Source organism: Carassius auratus, chromosome 50 (genome assembly GCF_003368295.1).
Source record: "Carassius auratus strain Wakin chromosome 50, ASM336829v1, whole genome shotgun sequence".
NCBI classification, from domain to species: Eukaryota; Metazoa; Chordata; class Actinopteri; order Cypriniformes; family Cyprinidae; genus Carassius; species Carassius auratus.
The window spans coordinates 18,982,492-19,006,027 of NC_039292.1; the positions used below are offsets into that span (position 1 = coordinate 18,982,492).

Sequence of the window (23,536 nt, forward strand, 5' to 3'; positions counted from 1 at the left end):
ATGTTCTCTTATTCAGTCTGACAATCCAATCTCTCCATGTCCCTCAGCTAAATACACCAAAGCAGGAGGCTCATGGTTAGAAACCTTATTATTGTCCCGCTGCTAACGGATAAAGGAAATGGTGTTCCAGTCTAGAGCCTCAATGGATCAATCGCAGATCTATATTTAGTGAGGATGCATCTGAGAAAGCATGATGGGAATGTTTTCAGTGTTCAAAGTTATAATAAAGCACATGTACTAAACCCACACTGAACAATCGAGCTGACTGTATTGCAAGCATATCGGAGTTAAGCTGTAATTATGTGATTACTGTAATAAAGAAGCCTAAGCTAACTGCTAGTTCTTTGTTATCCCCATTTGGTTGACACAGCTCTAATATGGGGCTGCTGGGATTTAACCATGTGTTTTCCCTGCATCTCATATCCGCTAGGAAGACTAGGCAGGCTTTGGAAATGGGCTGAAGCACATTTGGAACGGGGTTCGGATTCATTTCAGCCCATTGTTTGGCTAAGGGGCAGCAGCATGCTAGCCAGTGCTGAAATCACACTCCACATCCATTAGCGCTGGTAATCTCAGTCATGCTAGTCTTCACAGTGCGTCATTAGAGAAAGCATTAGCAGTGCCAAGTGGCGGCTGCAATGGAGCATGTGCACTTGTGAGGAGTGTATTAGCGTTAACTTTGAGCTGGTGGGCACTGTATTCTCATCAAGGTGAGGTGACAAGAATAAAACGCATAGGAATCTGCTGAAAAATGCTTCTTGATGGTTCTAAACTGGATTTCAGTGGTCAGGCTGATCTGATTCACTGGTTTCTAGTACTTCTTAGCTGGTCAACCAGTTAATCCAGATGGACACCAGCCTGGTCAAGATACAATATCAGTTGAACTACCTCAAGCTGGTTTAAGTTCTAGCGTTAGCATACATACTTAAAACACGTACGTGACCATAAAGGTATGAACTATTGGGACATTATGAAAATCAATAATTGCAGACTATTTATATGGTTTCTAAACCTTTATTCTGGGTTTGGATTTCAGAGCACATTTGTTATTCCTAATGAGTTAATCGAAAGCCGAGAGGCATTTTGGGTAATTTGCTCAAAAATATAGCGGATTTTCCTATTAGAACCTAACCTTAATAACCAGGGAAATAATTTCACACAACTTTGAATAAGTGCTAACTTTTTTTGTGTGCATATGAAAACATTAAATTTAATTACAAGAGCACTGAATCCATAAAGTGCATCTTTGAAAATTTACCCTCTGCGTTGGGTTTGCTAGAGGGGTTGACTGACATTTTATCTTCCTTTCATATTCCCAGCTTCAAATATGTATTAACTTATCAATGCAAAAGCAGGTAAGACTCCAGGAAGATCCATGCTTTTGATGTCATGTTTATTGCCATGCTAACCAAAGCAACATGCAGCATCTGTGTACTTCAAAAGACACAGAAAAACACACAAACTGGAGTTAAATGGGGATGAGCGTGTGAAGTTCGTTCGCTGAATTTCTGACTGCAGCCTTGGCTTTCTTCCTGCGAGTTTGTGTGTACGTGTGTATCTAACAAGTGTTCTGTGACAGTCTTTGCCAGCTTGAACTACAGCTGCTGATTTGGCTCCATGAATGAGCCAAAGTCTTTGTACTGTTGCAATGTGTGTATTTGCGTTTGTTTAAAGAGTTGGCCATCAGTGCACGTCACTGTTAACGTGTGCCAGACATCTCCTTAACGTTGCCCTGCACTTTTTTCAGATCTGAGACGCTCCTGCACTATTTGAAGATAAAGCAGCCATCCTATTTCATGTGCATCTTACAGAAGTTAACTTCCTGCAGGAGTCACGGGTGAAGTAGCACAGGACAGTTTCTTCAGTGAGAGGAGGGACATAAAAGACGAGTCTGGAAACATTTGAACTGCACGTCAACTCTAATTCTGTCTGACATGTTTTTCTTTTCCTTTGAATCTTTCCCCAAGACAGTTAAAACCCCATGATAGTCAACCATCCCCGACAATTAGCTGCTGATCGGCCATGTGGAAAAGTGTGAAAAGACATGAAGAGTCATTTGTTTTTGTGTAAGCAATCAAACCCGAGGGCATTAACAAAATAGACACAAAAAAGGCATGATTGTGGGCGTACATGTTGCGAATCAGACCCAAATGAGTGGTTTTGATATTTCATGAGTACTTCATTAACGTGAGGGGGTGAGGATGGAATTGCTAGGCTGACCTTTGAACCTAGGCTGAACACCATGATACCACTATAAGATGTTTGGCCAACACCTCAACTTTTGACTTAACAAATGGTGTGACATTGAAGACTAACTATTCTTCAAACAATGGAGGACTGTTTTCCACAATTTCACTTATAGCTGCTAGTTTGGAACCAAAAATTGCACCTTGACTTCACCTTTGCATCTTAAAAAAAGTAATTCCAGTAATTGCTTCCTGTCTTAAAAGGGGTTCACACTGAAAAGTATGAAGTCGCTGGACTTTGCACAAGTCTTATTAGCAACTGCAGTATCCATCTGTATTAGATCGTGTACCAATGCATTCCCATTGGTGGTCATCTAATATGAACTTTCCAATGGTCTTTGTCGGCCTTGTCTCCTCAAATCGACCACCCTCATTGAAAACGACTGACTTCCAGTTGCTTAGCTGCTTCAAATCTCTGTCAGTGTGAAAGGCCCTTTAAAGCTATACATGGGGCACGACCAATTATACATGCATTAGAGAAGATACTGGGATTTGGGGTTTATGTCTCCAACCTGTCTTTAGTGCCGTTGCATGGATAGCTTTGTGCTGGATCCCTTTTTTAGGATTTAAATTTGTGTTTGAGTGTACGTGTATACGCCTTCTCCAGCAATGACAGAAAGTCCCCATTGACTGGGTGACATCCAGAAATCCCTTTGACGTGAGATGAATAGACAGTTTTGGCAGGCTGCCCCACCGTCGTCTTTGCGAGACTTCCCCAAAGCTTTTCCTTTCTGCTATGTACAGAATCTACAACTGTACTGTTTTTGTGTGTGTGTGTGTTGATCATTGTCTGTGATTCTTGGCAGGCGTACAAGAGATGTACAATAAACCTGCCAATTGAGTGCTTCTCAGTTCCAGTGTCTGTGATATATTCTCCTGTTTTTCCTACTTTTATAGCGGATAACATGTCATTGCTAATATAGTTGGTTGGTTTTCAGCTAACCTTTGAACCCTAGAGAGGATACAGCATTCAGACATCATGAGGTTTAAGTCCACTTTAAAAGCTTTTATAGAACTTGCCAGAATTGAACGCTTCCGGTGGTTCCTAGACTAGTATGTGGCAGGTACCTATATGAAAGCATGCAGATTGTTGACAGCCATACGTCCGATGTTCAACAGGAACTCCATTTGAACAGGTTCACAGTCTGTCCCATGGTGTCTTTGAAAGGCTGTGGAGCACTTCCCCCATCTCATGATCCGTTTTAGGGGAGAAAATGCAAGTCTTGGATGGTTAGAGGTGTCTTTGGTATTGCCCTGACCCTCTAAAGAGGGCCACCCAGTTCTTCAGGCTCCATACAAGAACAACAGTATTTATTTTTGCTCACGTTGTTTCAGTTTATTCTGATATTAAAATTTTTGTTTCCACAGCAACAGGGAGCGGCCACAACAGTCTACTGCGCCGTGGCTCCAGAGCTGGAGGGAATCGGAGGGATGTACTTCAACAACTGCTTCCGTTGCTTGCCCTCTCAGCAGGCCCAGGACCCCACGGCAGCCGCCAGCCTGTGGGAACTCAGCGAGAGGCTCATCCAGGAGAGATCCACCCCCCCTCAGGTGCTCTGACCCCTCCGGGCCCCGTAGGGTCACCTACATGGACATCACAGCTACATAGAGGATGCAGGCATAAGATAATCATTGATTTGAAGGGGCAAAAAAGATGAGATGCAGCAATTCTAAACTGTACAAGGACGTTGGCAATCAAGCTTGGAAGTTATCTGGGAATCGGGAACTAGAACCACACGGGCTGGGACTTCTACAGCAGATAAAGAGATGCAGAGAGACAGCGAGAGATTCAATTCAATTGCGTTTCTCTTGTTCTCAAAGGCGTAGTCACTCAATCCTGCATTAGGGTTTAACTAAGTTTAGATCACTCTGTAAATGTCTCCTTAACAAGCAATAACATTTGAGTTGTCTTTAGAGGGGGTCTATATGGAATACAAATACTCATCTGTTTGGAGATCTATGTCAACCTTTACGTCTGTACAGATAAAAATGTTGAATAAATGTTGTAATGGCATAACCTATAAAGACATAATGCAGGAAATATACAATTTGTGGACTATTTACAAACATGGTGTCTTCACATTGATAAGAATAAGCCTGTATTCATATCCTGTACACAATATACACAAGATGCTGTTTGAATGCTGTTGTTGTCTTTCTTTACCCCATATGGCTAGAGCCTCCAAACCACCTTTTCTAAAATGCTGGGATAATGTTTAGTACAATAAAACAGCATCTGGTACGAGAACCGGAGGGCCATCAGTAGCAGAAAGAGTTTGAGTCCATGTGGTCTGGAAGTGTCTAGTGGAAGGTCCGTTTTGAATTCCTTGTATTGTCCGGACTGCATCATCAAACATGCAGGGATGTCTCGAGACTTTCCAAATTCGTTTTTTCATTGTTGGCGAAACGTCTGACTGTAAAATCAGGGAAGATTCAGTAGAAGGGGATTGTGGGTAAGGCTGAGGAATGGCACTCAGGATGATAAAGGGTTTCTGATTTCTCTTAATCCTTAATTCTCTATCTTCCTCATCGTGATCTTCATCAGGGGTAGAGTTTGGAGAGGTTGTGCTTTGTGGCAGTCTTGGAGCCATGGGTCACCCTAAGCCAGGAGCATTCCAGTGTTACACTGTCTGTAAAGAAAGAAAAAAAAGAGATTAATTGAAAAATGTAAACATAATTTAACAATCATTGAATATGGCTGGTGAGATGAGAAAAACATTTCTGCCTTCACTGAAGGTAACCTCTGACAAACAGACTCTAATTCAGTTCATATGTTTATATGAAAACCAATGCAGTCAATCAAAACATCCCAGCAGATATCACACACAAAGATTCATTAGTCTGCATCACATCTTAAGTTGTTTCTAGGCCCTAAGACTAGTGCTAGCAACATTCATTTAATGAATTTGATTTATTGAATCAGTTTAAGACAATTCATTTTAATTAAAAAAATGTTTAAGCTATTCTTAATTGTATGCTTTAATAAATCTATTCATATCTTAAAAGTAGGGCTGTCAAAAATAGCGCATTAACGACGTTAATTGGTTGTTTGTCATTAATTACGTCAAATTTTTTTACGCATTTCACGCATGCCCAGTGTGACAAATTATTCAGGACAGGAAAGTCTCGTCGATCTCTGAATTCTCAAGATAGTAAAAAACAGCGGCGAGCACCGCAACGAAAACACCGAAGAAGCTTAAGGTTTTACCCCAGTTACTCTCAAATACATTCATGCCAAGCTCGAGACGACTTTGGTAGTTGATACGCTGGAGCTTCTTCCTGTTATAGCGTCCTGTGTTTCACACTGCGCATGCGCAGAGCGCCTACATGCAATGCAGCGAAAATTACAGCTGTTTGGAAAAGCATATGCATTTTTACTTGGTTTTACTGGCACTTGAAGCCTTCAGAACGTGAAAATATCGATCCTAAAGTATTGTGGCAGAGCAAATGAACACCTCCCAAAAACAAGAGTGCCCAGAGTGCAGAGGGCGCATGTTTGTGTTTCTGAGTTCATTCTTTCGAGTTTCTCTATGCATAATGTCATAGATATGTGAACCACTGGTTCACCTAAAACTCTTTCTCTATCTATAGTTAAATGGCATGGTTTGATATAGTGCTCAGGTAAATTTGATCTAAGTAAATGTTAAACTTTTGAAATTCAGAAAAAAAGAACCACATATTGATGAATCAATACATGAAAATTATGTATCTGTGTCCTGTTATTTATCTTTTGGTATGCATTTCAGAATAAAATTGGTTAGGATTCAGGTGTAGTTGCAAATAGTGATTAATCCTGATTAATCCATTGAAAATTCTGATTAATTTGACTAAAAATTGTAATCATTTGACAGCCCTACTTAAAAGTTAATTGAGTTTCACATGCATTGGGAATTTAATCAATAAAATCATTGAAAATAATTGGCTAAAAAATTGTTCATAGACATCACTACTAATAAATGATACATGCTCAGTATACAGTACAAAAATTGTTTTACACACTACATACATCTAATACTGTAAGTGGTGAAGAAAGGTAAACATTGTGATAAATAAAATATCAAGAGTCTTTTCAATTCCAGGCCCGGTTAAAAGGACTTCTCTTGAGATCTAAACAAAGAAAGTCTCCTCGTGCGTCAGGGGTGAGCGAGTTCGGCTGGAGTGACATGAGCTGAACCCTTCCTCATCCGTGTGCTTAGCGAGGCTTTGACCGTGACCCGGAACACCTCCATAAACAAACCGCCTGTCACACGCATTACTCGCTCCAACAGAGTAATTGACACATCAAGAAACCAATCATATGAGTCCTGTCCCACCCTTTCACGCTTGTGCGGCCAGTGGAATCAATAACCCGGACCAGCAGACGAGAATAAGAGCAAGTCTAGCGCATTTCCACACCAGAAACTCAGACAGCATTTCAACACAAATGCAATACAGATCTGGTTTAGTGTGTCACAAATGAAACGGGCCAATGCTTTACAGAATATAAGCTTGATCTGTTCACAACATGTGAGGAATGTGCAACCCAGCATGTGATTTGAAGAACTGGTTGTGTAATGCTCAGAGTACATACTCTCCTGCACAAACAATGTTGCATAATGTACATGTAGACGCCGTACCCTTCTCAGTGCAGGTGACCTATCTGTGTTTGCTCCCACACACACACTGTAGGAGACCATGGCGCAATGCAAAAATTGCACAGTTGGATTGGGGTGCGATACCGGAGGATGGACAAAGTGTTCCCAGTATTCCTTGTACATACAAGAGAAAAGAGGCTGTCTGAATGACACTATGGCACTCATAAACAAACAAGCTCTTCCTTCTAGATTTTTTTGAGTTGAGCGTGTGTGGGATTGGAGGTGGGGCGGCACTCTATTTCTGGTTCCACTCGGTCTCTTCCCCGTTTGCGCTCTCTTTCTTGTTCTATCTGTTCTCTCCAGAGAGGTAGAGAGGTCTGGGAGAGCTAGAGGCTGTAAAAGTGTCACCATGTAATGAATGGGCCCCTGATGGAGGGAGAGAACGAGAGTTGGGGGGAGGAGAGAGGAAGAGGAGAGACTGGTTGTTATTTGTCTGAGATTGAGGGAGGATAGCTAATGATGTGAGGCATGTAAACTTGAAGTGGCACTAAACCATTTGTGTATGTGTGGGAACCGGTGAGACCGCCCCGATCCGAGATAACGGGAGATAAAGTGGGAACACAGATGTAGTGTTTCTGGGCCAGCCAGGTGTCACAGACTGCATTGTTTGCAAATGGCTGAACATAGATAGGAAAGCTTCCAGTTGCACAGAGTCTCAACAAGGGTGGCACTCCGCAAGGTCTTATCCAGGGGGCACTGGAACTAGAAGGATTCTTCTAGGACACATCCCTGATGTCTGATATTATGGTTAGTGCCTCAGTTGGCTTGCATTGAAGCACAATTCAAACAGATAAAGGTGCCAGCTTATCCCTAGAGTAAAGAATCATCTATGCGCAGATCTATTAGGAGCAGTAGAGTTGAACTACATCTTTGCGTTGATTTTCATCTCTTACCAACCTTTCAACTGTCTATGATCTATACAGGTAGGGCTGTGCAAAAAATCGAATGCCATTCTCATGCACATCTCATTAGTAAAGATGCGCCTCTAATTAGAAGTATATCTCCAGCACGTGCGTTCAGATCAGGGTTGCCAGGTTTTCACAACAAATCCTTCCCAGTTGCTTCTTAAAACTAGTCCAAAACTAGCCCAATCGCGCTTCCGGGAGGTTCCCCGATGAAAATTGCTTCCCGGGGTTAAAATATAATTTTTTTGAAAGGGTTGCCCTGGTTAAATTCGCATTTTAGGGGCTTAATATCATGTTATTGGTATTGGGATTGCTTCAAACCGCGGACATGAAAAAGAGTCGCAGACTTGGCAACACTGGTTCAGGTGGAGCGGCAGTTACTACAGAGCCGTAGTCTACCGACAACTAACACAAAATCGCCAAAGAATATTACACAAACGAAAATCGACAAAGAATCGCCTGTGATTTTAACATCGATTTTGTGTAGATTGTCAGTGAATTATGGCTCGGTGTAGTAAATGCCAACCGGTGTTGCCAAGTTTGTGGTTGTTTTTCATGTCCGTGGGTCAAAGCGACCCCAATACAAATATCTTGATATTTAGCCCCTAAAATGCAAATTTTACCAAGGCAATCCTGCTAAAAAACTTATAGTTTAACCCCGGGAAGCAATTATTTATCGGGTGCGATTATTTATAAGTGCGATAGGGCAAGTTTTGGACTAGTTTTGAGAAGCAACTGGGCAGGATTTGTTGTAAAAACCTGGCAACCCTGATCTGAACGCACGTGCTGGAGATATACTTCTAATTACAGGAGTGTCTTTACTAATGAGATGTGCATGAAAATTGCATTTGATTTTTTGCACAGCCATATATACAGGTTACATTAGCAAGTTATGGGAGAATCTCAAATCTTCTTCACAGCCACATAGAGCCACCCTTAAACACTTGGCCAAGATTGACAATCGCCTGACCTACAAATAGGACACAAGAGATTTCTAAATGTGTCTTAAATGCACCCAGAACAGACAGAACTCAACGATAGCATACTAAATGATATTGACAGCGTGCCACAGGTGACAGGGCATCTGAGCTTTCTGCCTCAAGATCTTCTGGAAATCTGTTGGCTTCATCTTGGCTTGCATCCTCCGCTAAAGCCTCTCTACCTCCGGGGAAGACTGGGTGGCCATCATTTGGGTTTTATGACCCTTTTCTGCCTCCCCAACAGGAGCAGCAAATGCTCAGCTGGGTCTAGACAGACGCTGGTGATATTGTTCTCCTCGAGGCATAGATTCACATTCAATAAAAACATCAGCCTTGCCTCCAGAATTGTGCCAAGTTTGGCCCAAACAAAATACTAGTTGTTGTTCAGATTCGCAAGAGTTTATTTGGCAAAAATGCAAGTAGACTACAGGGTTAAGCTATTTGGAAACTAGTTATTGGTTGGGAATCTAGAGAATAGGCATCCTTTGATAAGAGTTTGATTGAGAGTGTTCAGCTCAGGTCAGCAGTATCTAAAAAGATAGTCAGGGTAAGATGGACAGGTAAGTAGAGGTCAATCAAAAGATCTTATCCTACAAGTCAGGGATCAAGAAGACCCCTTTACATTAAAACACTTGTGTAGTCCAAGTTTTCTTTTCCCAAACCCTAGAAAGAGACAACTGTGTGAAACCTGCAAAAATGATTTCAACTGCTTCTATAACCATGCATCTCCTGCCAAGAAGGCCTTTGTGTCTGAAGCACTGGAAGATTCATGAGTGAGAGTTTTATTTTCCGTTTTTTTTCAACAGAGCCTTATTGATCATTGTATTGGAATCATTTGATAGTTAATCAATGTTTTTTCTTTCCTTCAGCACGCCGGGCAAGTGCACCATTTTTCAAAAGGCAGGCCTTGATTCTGGAAACAAAAAAAAGAGACACACTAACTCAACCCAGTGCACTCAATCTAGCTTGAATCATATTTCACAGCAACATGCACACAACTACCCAAAAATTATCTTTTTAACGTGCCAATGTCGTGATTTTAGATATGTACCATGACATACATTTACCATAGTACTACTATTTTGGGGACATTATTTTTTTAATTAAGCTTCAGTATGTTTTTGGCTCTCCTCTTTGGGTCTTAACTTGAAATAACTGTCTAGTTATGGTACATACCATCTATGCATCAACAACACAAAGACGCCCATATTTCCGAAGCAAACTGTATTGTAAAGAGCTTCAGAGTTACTGATATGCTGATAAATAAGCATTAAACGGTGTAGTGAAGCAAGACAAAAGGTGACTTTCAGAGGTAAACGGATCTCCCATTGACCCCCATTATATGTCTGCATCACTTCCTGTATGTACAGCCCTGGCTGTAACCAAAAGCCTTTCCCTGAACACTCACAATATATCCGCTTAATCTACCCCCATTTACAACGACACACTCAATCTGTATCCCATTCCCTCTGCATGTTTAAATAGGGGAACAGAGGCATTATGACATCATGTCCTGTAGCAAAGCCATCATTGCAGCTGATGCATGCAACTGCATGCCTCTTCTCTGACCTATTCACTTCGATTCTGACCATTCTGACACGTCCGGTTCCCGCTCCAGGATGGGCGGCACATCTGTGGGAAGCGCAGACAGGCTGGAGAGCTGTACCACACGCCAGGTGTTTAATATCAGCACTGCGTGGAGCAATTATCCCACAGAAATGAGCTTTTAATTCCGTTTTATTGGCCCAATATTGCTTCTGGTGTTTAGGTTTTTAAACATTATAATTAGTTTTGAAAAGATTGGTCGACCTCATTCTATTCCACAATACCCCATGGCTTTAAACAATGCTCAGCGGCGGGATGGATGCAGGTTTCTGGAAACACAATTTTAATAGCGCAGGAGAGCTTCGAGACAGCTGGCTAGAGAAGCACTTATTGGTGAATATGGAGAATTAATGCTGCTAAAAATATAAAAAGAATATGACTTTAATGTTTTGGAAACAATTTCGGTAACCTATTTATGCAAAACGAGCAGGAAGCAAAAGGGAAAATGCATTGAACAGACCTTTTGACTACACAAAATGTGCTTATGCCACAAAATTGTCAATTGCACGGCTATTCAAACTTTTTAAAGCTGAAGACCCCATTTCAGAGCCATTTATACTATAATTAGTGATCTGATGTAAAGGCTATGATAATATATTATTCTCAGTTGTGTTTTTTTTTTTTTTTACTTTTTAAAACAACCAACCACAATCTTTTAATCCAAGTAGTTTATTATTCCATTGAAATGAATATTGGCTGTTGGAGAATAATTACATCTTACTCTTAAACTTGCACAGGCTTAGTGGGCTGTGAAATGCCAAAGTGTGTAGATATTTTTAATGAATATGATCAATCGTACGGCTCTCGGAGGAACAGATACACTCGATAGAGAGATGCGACCTGGGAAATTTATGATCCACGGCCATCCATAAACCGTCACCTCTGCGGCGCTCCAGATTAGCATGTGATTAAAATGTAGGTCAATATTTATTAAGAGCCGTTATAAAGTCAATGTTAGTTTTATGAAATCCAGTAGCTGACTGCGAGAGAAGTTTATGACTAGATAATACACTTCTTTAGAGGTAGTGCGCACCACAACGCTTTCATAGGATACATATTTATATTCGGTTTAGTAAGAACATCTAAGTTTGTGGGTGAGATTTAAAATAATGAAAACGGCTAGCTGTTCAGTCCAGTAATAAAAGTTTGCTCCAAAAATGAATCATAAGTGATTAGGCTGATTTTAGCATGTTTACCTAGTTTACAACAAGGCCTTTGAGAGATCTCAGCTGAATTTAATTCAAAGGTCTTGCGTAAGTAGATTCTGTCGATGTGGGGAGAGTTTCAACACACCCCAGAAAGGAGATCCTAATCTGCTGTGGCCCTCTTTTCCCTTCATGTGTGTGTGCACGAGCGCATGTGTGAAAGTGTGTGACATACTTTTACGCACTCAACAGGGCAGTGCATGATGAAGTGTGCTAACGCTCGCCTGCTATTATAAGACAATAAGATAACAAGCTCTCTTATTCATTCAGAGGAGAATTTCAAGCGGCAGGAATCAGAGTAAAGTACTGCCGCCTGAGCCGGGACATTTTTCCAAATTTATCTCCGCTGTCTCTTGACGTTTTAGTCGAAATACTGTGTGGGTGAAAAAGCTCTGCTTAGCGCGAGACGAGTTGACCTTGTAAACCTTGACTTATTTTGTGCGGAAGAGAGAAAGGGAGGGCGGAGAGAGCAGAGGAGAAGTCGTACCTGTCATGCCTTTCAAACAAAAAGAAAAACGAGCGCTCGGCCCCAAGTACAATCATTCCCCCCTGTCTGGAGATTCATCAGAGAGAGAGCGGCGGAAAAACTGCGGAAAGAAGAATCGAGAGTACCAGAAACCGAGCGAGTGCAGAGAAAGGAGCAAGACGGACATCCAGGAGAGATAGAGCGAGCGGGAGAGAGAGAGGAGGTAAAAAGGCGAGAAGAAAGAGGATTTGTCAGTGTGCTTTAGTGGAAAGCTCACAGCTAAAGGCTGAGGTGGCAGTAATGAAACATTCATAATCGGCACAGACACGCTTCAACACACTCGCTGACACACTGTTTAAGCACTGCCGCCACTCCAAGGTCACACACACACACACACACACCTGAGAACAAGCAGGACTGAACAGTGTGAGCGGGAGCATTGGCTCACACACTCACACTCAACACACTCCAGTGTCACGGACGTCATGTGACTGTTTCTGAGGAGGCATCAGTGGTGGTCCGGCCTCACTCGGAACAACCAAATCCAAAAAACAAGACAAAAAAATTGAATTAAATAATAATAATTCCTTTTTAAGGACATAGCATTAGTTTCTGTCAAATCCCTACTTCTTCTTCTTCTCATTATTTTACGTTTTGACTTTGACTTCAGTTTAAAAGGTCAGTTTTTGTTTTAATAATCTGCAGAATGTGATTGTAGCTTGATTGTAACATTGACAGAAGCGTCGTCTGTGAAGCTGCTTTGAAACGGTGCATCATAAAGCCATCGACTTGAACTGAATCGACTGGACTGACTGAAGTGAATGTGATTTCTTAGACAAACTATATTTATTTATTTAGACGACTGTGGATCATATTTGATCAAAATATAATATTTGATGAACCGTCAAATGTTCTCATTATTTTGTAATTATAAGCTCAATCTGTAATCTGTAATTAATTAATGATGTTAACTCAACACATAACATGTCTTATTTTATAGCTGTATATTATTGCATTATGGAGATTAACATAAAATAATACTTCCTAATTGTAACTTTTTTTGTACTTATTTCCATACGTATGTACTTATTTTGCCTACAACAGTAACCTTAATTAATAAAAATACAATTAAAATGGCAAACAAATATAGTAATGATAATAATTACAATAATAAATCACAAATATAATATTAAAATAAGGCATCACATAAGCTAAAACCACAAAAAGAGATATTTATTTAAAAAAAAAAAATCTTTTTCTTCGAAGAACCAGAGGCTTAGAACATCTGAATATATATAAGGTGATAAATTAAGTCTAATTTCTAGACCTAGAAAAGTCCTGTAAAATAATAATATGGTATAATTTTTAGACTTTCTCTGTGTCACGTCCTCTTCCCCTCAAGCCGTCGTCATCGGTCTTCAAGCTCGTTTTTCTCTCTTTGTAAGTTTCTGGAGCGGTCCAGTCGACATTGATCAAAAGTATTACATACATAGATTTGTCACCAGTGCATAGAGATGCATTATTATTAAACTGTTGATACCAAAATTTATATTAAAAGTCTGTTGTCTTATGGAGGAAGTGTCTGCATAAATGAATGAATCAATTACTAATTCTGTCATCATTTACTCTTTTACCTTCATGTTGTTCCAAACCTACATCAAAAAATAAATAATTAGTCAAAATATCGAAGCTATTCTTTTTCTTACAGTGAACGAGGACTGGGAGTGTCATATGACTTATAAGCATTGTATTTCAAACATCTTTGTATGAGAAAGAAACTAATAAATACAAATAAATAATTTCTTGATACAAAACAGCATTGTTTGTAACACAAAATCGAACGTAATGAATATTCAGAAACTGATTTTCTGTGAATAATGATTTAAATTTGATCAGTTTCTTCACATGAAGCTATCGAATGACTTTAGAAGACCTGAAATTCTGGCCACGAGTCACATGGAGGACTTTAATGCTAGTTTAATGTACTTTGTTGTCAGCTCGAGTCCCCATTCACTTGACTGTGTAAAAGAGCAGCTTGAACATTCTGCTAAACGTCTCCTTTTGTGTTCCACAGCAGAAAGTAAGTCACAAAAGGTTTGAAACAACACACGGGTGAGAAAACAATGAGAGCATTTATATTTTTAGATTAATATCCATTTTTTGATGAAGTAACCCTTTGTTAGCTTAATTGTTCAAACTCAATGAATGTAGTGCGATGCCGTTTACTGCAAGATACTGATCCATTCTCTCACCCGCTCATCGCATCTTACTCTGTTATTAAACTGCAGTCGAGGAGGCTGTGTTGGTCCATCTCTGTATCATTTGTGAATACGTTTGAGCCATTAAACACTGTGTGTGTTTGCGTTCGGTCCTGAGGCGAACACTGTGCTCAACAAACTCGCCTTTGAAGTGATACAGCCCCTCAGCGGGAGCCCTAAACTAGAGAAAACAACCCAAACAGGACTTAACAAGAACCAAAGGAAAGAATTAGCTTCAGCACAACAGCTGTTTACAGAAGCAGCTGTGACAGGACGTGCTTCTGCTGTAGATTAGCACCTGGAACTCAAATCACTGTGACTGCCAATCATTTATCCTCATTTTCATTACAACTACTTCTCTTGGGCATGTGTATGAGAAACAAAACATGAGAAATCATATATTGTGGCGGTATGTTAAAGCAAAAATCCATAAGAGGCTGTGCGCTAAAGTGATAAGAGCTGCTATTAGGCACAAAGTCTTATATATTAATAATAGTATTATTATAATATATATACACACACATGCGCATGCATACACACATACAGAGTACAGTTAAAGCAATGTGTTGTAACTAAACTGAAGAGCTCATTTGCGACAAATTAGATTTTTAGGATAGATTTAACGTACAATTAATATTGTGCATTTTGTTTGGATTTGTTTGCATGCTCTTGAAATGTCGTTCAAAACCCATTTTACTTGATGAAATCGTTATATGAACTTGATATATTAATTAATAATTCATATTATTATCTTATTTAGTTACTAAATTATTACTCATTATTCATAATCAATAATATTTCATAATTATAATTACAAAAAAAGGGCTAAATAGAGAACATGGCTGTGTTTGGAAAGGAATACAAGTATATTACATTCCTATATTATATAGCAGAGATTATAGTGTGATATTTATAAAATTCTTAATATTTATAACATTTTAATTGTTTTATACCAATTTAATCATGATAAACTAAAATGCTAGTTTATATACAGTATATACAATATATACTACAATGGTTTAAAATATCATCCAGTCTAACTGTAAGTATAATGTCATTTGTATTGAACAAAACAGCAATAAATTTGACAATCAAATCAATTAAATTAAATTAAAATTAAATTAAATGTATGCATTTAGCAGACGCTTTTATCCATATGCATTCAGGCTATCAATTTTTACCTATCATGTGTTCCCGGGGAATCGAACCCACAACCTTGTGCTTGATAACGCAATAAGTAAATGAATAAAAATACTGTGCATTTTCTATGCATTTGTTCGCTTGCTGTTGAAGTCAACTTGAAACACCTCACTTTACGTCCATAATCACAATTTTTCTCTCTCGAATCCTCTGGGATTTGATTGGACGTCTCTTTATGACAGGTGTTTAACGTCAGAATATGTTATATAACGAACACAAACTTTATTTTCATCTGAACAACACACACAGATGAGTCTTGAACAATAAGAGCGGGATTGTAAACAGGGTTGGTTTCACGTACACTTCGTTAAGTATTCACTACATGCTTAACGAAGTCCATGAATGATGCATCCACCCATACCACAGATCTGGACTCTCCATCCTCGGCCGGCCGGTCATCTCCAATCCCGCCTCAACACCACTGCCTTCCTCATGCTTTTGATATATAATTCATCCAAAACACATTGCATTAATAAGCCGTATGATCATTTTGTTGACGCCGCGCTACAGTAAGTATATTAATGCAGTTACAAACAGTGGACATCAGCATATTTCGCGAGTTGTGAAACGCCGCTTTCTCACGTCTCCACAAAACCAGATACTCTCAGCAAAGCGAGCGTCGCAGCCGTGACGGATCTCGCGAGCTTCAAACAAACTCATCAGCTATTGTCTATAACAGTAGGGCCGCCTGGGCTACAAACAATGGGATCCATATGTTGATGAGTTTCTGAGCCATATGTGATGAATGAAAAATGAAAGACGGAGGAACAGGCAGGCGCGGCGAGATGAATCTGTCTCTCCAGAAGGCGAGAGCGGAGGGGAACAGGTTTGAGAGGCGCTGCCGAACTGCAGGAGGGACGGACGGAGAGGAGGTGGGGGTCTTTCCGAGCGTCTGCTACGCCGGCGAATGCAAACGAGGCAATCTGCTCAACTTCGTACGGAAGACGAGTGAAGAAACGCGAGCGAGGGATTGTCAGGTGGTGACGGCACTCACACAAACGGCTACCTAATGACTCGATTTATTCAAATGCCGCCCAGTTCCTCCTAATGCTGTCTTCCTGCTGCATTTCTCTCTCTCGCTCTCTCTCAGTCTGAGTGAACGTGGTGTTTAAGGGTCCTAATCCCTCAGAGGGACCCTCGAATCTCCACACCGCGGCCCGCGGGAACCTGAGTGTTGCTCAAGCATCTGATCAGTCTCTGAAACAGCTGCCAGATCCGGACGTCCCGCTCGCGGCCGATAGCTGCATATTATCTACCTCATAACATTAACACATGACTTATTCATTCATAATATTTCATATTATATTTATTAAATAAATAATAATTACAAAATACATGAAGAATACATGGCTGTATAATATACAAAGTCGATATTAACAAAGTAATACCAATTATATTATTATTTCTTATATAACTATAATTATATTTTGTATTATTTTTATCTTTTTTTTCCTACCGTAAATATATTATTATTATTAGTAATATGCATTTTCATATCATAAAAAAACATCAATGTGAAGCTTATTTTTTTCAGGTTTCAGATGAAATCAATTAAATCTTAAAAATAAATAAATAAATTGACCTTTATGACTGGTTTTGTGGTCCAAGGTCACACATGTATATATAAATACATTTAAAATATGAATTAATAATTAATATTAAACATTAAGTAAATAATAGTAATAATTACTAAATAATTACTTCATCACTAAATAAAGAACATGTCTGATATATGAATTTTTATTTTAAACAATATCAGATTATTTATACACATATTATATATAAACATATTAACACTCACACACACACACACACACTATAATGTCATATGCATATATAGTACTTTATTTAGAAATTCCACTATAAGCACTACATACAATAATTATAATTTAATATACTAATAAGTATAATAAAGTATACGTATATATAGTACTTACAGTTTATTAGTTAATTAATTATTAATAAATTATTAGAAAAGAAAACTTTATTAATTCATAATAACTTAAGTATTTTACTGACCAACACCACAAATAATCTTCCAGTCACACTTTATTTAAGGGTCCAATTCTCACTATTTAATAACTATTAACTATGACTTTTGCCTCAATTAACTCCTTATTTGCTGCTTATTAATAGTTTATAAGGTAGTTGTTAAGTTTAGGGTATTGGGTAGGATTATGGATGTTATGCATAATATGTACTTTATAAGCACTAATAAACAGCCAATGTTAATAATAGACATGCTAATAAGCAACTAGTTATTCGTGTGAATTGGACCCTATACTAAAGTGTTACCGATCTTCCATTATACAGATACAGTATTTCACCGAGTAAGATCTCTATACTGCACATTTGATCAAACGTGCACATTACATATTTTATAGTGTCCGATGTTAGCGCTCACCTTCCAAAGGGTGACTGTTTTCGGCAGCTAGCAAACGTGTCAAACAACAGAGTAAACACTCGGTGTTTGTTCATGAGCTCACTGGAGAGCGCTGATCTGTGACGGCAGATTCACATCTATACTGTTTGAAATGAGGATACGGAAATAAAAGCAAGTCTATAATACAAAAGAAAAGAAAAACCATTAAACGCAGCAGTGGGTTTGTCGTAGGCGATCCAGAGATAATCTAATACATCATAATCCCTGGGCAAATATGACTCCGGCTAATCTGTGCATCAATATTTGCCTTCCGTTTTTAATTATCACATCAAACAGAGTGGAGTACGATCGGAGCGAGCGCCATTGCTAAGCCGCACAATGTTTTTAGTGTAGTCCTGTTTGCGTTGGATTGACATTTGGCAACAACAGAGAGGGATTATTTGAAGTTCGACACACGGGTCGCCGGAAAACTCCAAACATGCTTCCCCAACCACACGCTATCCAGGGTTTTCCTGACGTTCCCTGGGATTCAGAGTGGAATGGAATCATATTCCAAGAAGTGCATATCCTGTAACTAGCTCACGCTCAGAAAAATAGGTACAAAAGCTGTCATTGACATGCTTCCCTAAAGTACAAAAAAAGCACATCTCTGTACCATCTTTACCCCTAAATAGAGCATATTAGTATCTTAAAACGCACAAATTAGTACTTCAAAACTACATATTAGCCACTATAAGAGTAGCTTATGAAATAACACTCCAGTCACAGTTTGGACCTTTTTTCTAAGGTCATTTTCAACTATGAAAAGACAAAGCGTTGAATGTTGACTTGAAAGTTAACAAAGCCACAAACAGTGAAGCGCAGAGTGAGAAAACAGGCAATCGGAAGTTTGCATTCACAAGAGAACACGATGAACACGATACGTATATAATGTCTGTGACTCTGTAGAAAGTTCCCGTGCTCAGCAAGTCCCCGTGATTTACACGGCGGTGGGATTTATAGTGCTTTGAAAGAACATAATAACACTTGCAAACATAATAATCATCTGGAAAAATAGAGAAAAAAATCCCTGCCTTTGTTATCTTACAATTACTATTGTGTACTTTATTGCATAATGGCTCTGAACAGTGCAGTTAATGGTATTACTGGCACGAGACCAGCGCTTGGCTTGTAAATAAACATAATGGCACTTTTTAATAAATTACTTCACCTCGACACAACAATAATTTAATCACCCTTATGAAAGAGGGACAGGTTGACAATGCTGGATTTATGAAGTTATAGATTAGTCATCATCATTACTCTTGGATCTGTAATATATTTCTCAGATGAATTTGCTAATGTGCAGTCGCCGGCTAAAATGAATATTGGCCGGCCACCGTGCTTTTAAAACGCTGGACGGCGTTCAGGAAAGCAGAGATGTGTTTCATACGCTCAGATCTCAGTCCTTGATGTTGCTTGGCTTTGCATTTATGACGTTTGATGTAAGTAACTTCGGCTTTACCTTAAAATACTGCTTTTATGTTCTGTGCTCTGCCTCTTTGAGATTAATAAAAGGGGTAGAGAACTTCACTTTTTGGCCTCAGAACATTTAAAGTGCATGCTTTTCTGTTTCACAGTTTCTGTAAGACTGCGAGTTACATTTATTGAACAGAATAAATATATATATACACAGTTGTGTTGCTTAATATTTTTGGTATGCATTGTATTTTTCAGGATTCTTTAATGTAAAGAAAGTAAAAAAAAAATAAAAGCAATTCAATTTAATGCATCCTTACTGAATAAAAGTGTTAATTTCTTGATAATAATAATAAAACTGACAGCAGTGTGCATTTTGAAATATGCTGCTGTAGTTCTGTGCATATTGAACAGTCTCCCAACATCTGAACTGAAAATGTAGAGGACGTTTGTGTAGTCAAATTATTGACGAATGCATGAAATGCTTCTGCGGTAATGCACTCTATATAATTTTGCTCTCTCCTTTGAGTTATAAGCTGTGTTTTATGAAGGGCAGGTTTTTTTAATGACTTGTTATGGAAGCTAACGCCGATATCGACTTCTGACTGACGGCACGTCAGCAAAATTTCATGGTGTGGAAACTCTGCATTTTTATTATTTTTTCGCAAATGTGTAAACGTATGGATGCACTAAATATAGGCGAGTGTTTCATGGTGGCGGACTGGGTTTCATCCTGCTCACACACACATGCCCTGAATGATAAAGGTGACCTGATGGGTTTGATTTCAGCAGATTGATTGAACCAGGAAGAGAGAAGAGACGACGAGAGGTCAGCGTTCCCAGGACTGGCCAGACCTGCTGACTGGCACCTGCTTCCCTGCCAGAAAACTGCTACAGACCACCACACAAACACACTCTCACATACACCATCTGAACTGGCTTCACAGTGTCGTTTCTTTAGGGGCTGACACTGCTGGATGCTAAATCCTGGTATTTGTCACCAGGGTTATTATTGTTAAAGGCAGGGTAGGTGATTTGGTTCAAATGGTTGGCAGATATAGTAGCATGAAATGTTCGTCCAATCATATCGCTCGGTCCGAGGACTGTGATAGGCTGTCCAACCTGCATAAGTATTTGCAAGCTTCATCGTGTTAACAGCTGTATATTGTTTAAAAACGTGAATTCGGTTCTAAAAGACGCTCTCAGGTTTATTCGCGCACAAGTTCTGCTGCAGACAAATATAAATCCATGATTTGACAGCATCCTGTCACCTGATACCAGACCACTTGCATTTCCTGTTTATGTTCTGACTGATCAACACGAGTCTGCTGGTGTCCAATTACCCACGATTCACTCGCTCAATTCAATCATTAATGAAAGCATGAAAACAAACACGACTGTCTCTGTGTGTGTGTGAAGACTGTGTCACTTTGAAATAGATTACAAAAAAACAGCATGATATGGAATTAATGTCATATAACATTTTAGTCTAATTAGTATTATTATTAGAAAGTCAGATACTATATTTACAGGTATGGTACTTGGTGAATGTGAGAATAAAATGTAAAACACCAGTTCAGTAATGTCTCTGTAATCTAACAGGTGTTGACGAGTGTGTCACACAGCTGCATCTGATTGGCTGATTAGCAGCTACTAACGGCTTATTAATTAAATCATCTTCAGCAATTAGCATGAGCTTTGAGAACCTGTATGATGACAGTCATTGTCGAGAGTGAGGGTGACACTGACCCTCCCCTGTGCCTCTAATTAAAATGAGCGTGTGTGTGTGTGTGTGTGTGTTCATTATAAAGTCAGTGTTCAGACGGCTGAATAAGACTCACCTACACTAGGAATGAGAACCTGCTACAGTCTCACTAACAATGCATTATATTTATACACACACACACACACACTTATATTGCATAATCAGAATGATCCTTTTCCTAACAATGTGAAGGTGTGCTTGCAATAAATTGAGCAAGAAATGCAGAAATGAAGGAACCAAACCGGTGCGTGCACCCTCTGTCCTGTTCTGTACCCGCTGTCCCGGGACAGTCAGACCATCAACATGTGCTGTATCAAGAGAAAGCAACCTGAGAAAACTTCACAAAGCATCCATGAACATTTTTATCACGCCCTATATTCTCATATCATATGTCCCTGTAATGCTGCTCTGGGATCAGATGTCCCATATTCATTCTCTGTTCATATTTGCTTCTACTATAGTATATACAGTCTGTGCCCATATTGTCAGATTCTCTCACACCTAGTTCCACTATATGATGAATCTCACAGGGAGATACACAGGCTTTGACAGCAGAGCTACACTTTGGATTACTTTGTAGCAGATAGAAGGGTTCCAAAAATCAAGCCTGTAATCTACTGCATTGATTTTAAGATGTGTATTAATGCAATGCAGTGGCATGCATGCATGCGGCATATTTGAGTATGAAAATAACACTCAGTAGTCAGGATTACTCGCTCTAATTTTATGTGTTAGATTTTAATTGAATTGGCAGGAATTCATCACTTTGTATACCATAAATGTGAATATAAGAAGTTATATAATACAAAAAGTTGAATAATACTATGAATTAGAGATGCCAAAATCATGGCATTATGAGCAAAAAAAAAAAAAAAAAGGTTGCATTATTTTAGGCAGTGCACAGAAAAGGGAAAAGGAAATAAAATAAACGTAGTTAGAATTATGAGTGGTAAGAAAATAATAGGTGAAGAAAGCACAACAGAAGTATATACTATTTACCATTTTACAGGGCAGTGCAAGGAAAAAGGAAAAAAAATACTAGAAGCTAACGACTCATGGGATGGAAAAATAAAATAATAAAGAAAAAAAAAAAGGACTAAAAATGTAAAAAGTGAAGAAAAAGAAGCAAAATTATTAGTCCGGAAACACGCAGTGAGATACACACGAGCAAAAACAAATAATAAATCACAATCACACACGACTGGTGTAAGAACACACACACACACACTTCTCTATTGTTGTGTGTGTGTGTGTGTTTGCTGTATAAATCATGCTGACATCAGCGTCGGTGAAAGTGCACCAAAGCCACGTGCTGGAGTCCTTCAGCGAGAAAGAGAGAGAGAGAGACACAGGAACAGGAAACACGAGTGAAAGAAAGAGAGCGGGGGAGATGATCACTTCGACCTGGGATAAGCGATTCCCATTTTATCATTCCATGACATTCGGTGACATTTAAAAAGCCATTAACGCCAGTGGCCGTCGGTCCAGCAGAGACGGAGAGACACTGCCGCTGATAATGTGATCATGTGCGGCTGGATTAACTGATCACAGTGACATCACACACTCATCACGCCTCATTTATGACATCGTCACCTCGTTAGATGGCATACTGTACTGTGATATCACCGCCAGAAGGGCCTACATTCATCACACACACACACACACACACACAGTAATAGAACTGTCCATTTTGTTGGCACGTAAAACTATACAATCTAAAAATACACAACCTAAAAATATCTCCTCAGAAATGTCACGCTTCACTTTTTACGTGTTCAGTAGTAAAATCACTTAAATAATGAGAAAAGTCCCAATGACAGTGACTAACTTTATGATTTCTGCCGCCTATAGAAATGTGAGCATCACTTGTCATAATGGAATCTCATCATCTGCCAGAGACTGACGTGTTCATGCTGATAAGCACTTTATGGAAACAATAAGACACAATCTATTCAATCTCTTTGTTCCTCCATTATAACTGTTGCACTTTCTATTCAAGCGGTCTTTTATTTCCATTTCTATTAGCTGGCTCTAGGTGCGTTTTCAAACTTTACAGTGTAATGCATTACATTAAGCTGCTAAATATCGTCACATCACGCTACAATATATGTAACACGAAGTAGTGTAACATTAGGTGACAACGTAAATATAAATGACTTTATGATATGATTTTGTAAAATGCTGTAAATGTGCAGTTGTTACCTTAAGGGACTATTTGGTTAAACTTTATTTTAAGGTGTCCTTGCTACAGTGTAATTATACATTTAAGAACTTAGTAATATTAATTAACTACATGTACTTACTGTATGGTTTAGGGTTACTTGAATGTAATTATGCGTAACTAATTGTTATTATAATAGTAAGTACATTTAACAAATGTAACGAGGACACCTTAGAATATAATGTTACATACTATTTTTATCTGATATAT

General features: G+C 39.0%; 2 protein-coding genes across 2 annotated transcripts in view; one reads left to right on the forward strand and one right to left on the reverse strand.

Moving 5' to 3' along the window:
• Window positions 1-4,388, forward strand: part of wwox (WW domain containing oxidoreductase) — a 205,712-nt gene extending 201,324 nt beyond the window's left edge. Inside the window, exon 9 of the mRNA XM_026239585.1 lies at window positions 3,615-4,388. Coding sequence (XP_026095370.1) covers window positions 3,615-3,806 — 192 coding nt within the window. The 3' untranslated portion in view covers window positions 3,807-4,388. The remainder of the gene's footprint in view (window positions 1-3,614) is intronic.
• Window positions 4,389-4,528: 140 nt separating this feature from the next.
• The window catches only part of LOC113067251 (transcription factor Maf-like), a 70,276-nt gene continuing 51,268 nt past the window's right edge, over window positions 4,529-23,536 (reverse strand). Inside the window, exon 3 of the mRNA XM_026239589.1 lies at window positions 4,529-4,876. The gene's annotated coding sequence lies outside the window, so the exon portion shown is untranslated. The remainder of the gene's footprint in view (window positions 4,877-23,536) is intronic.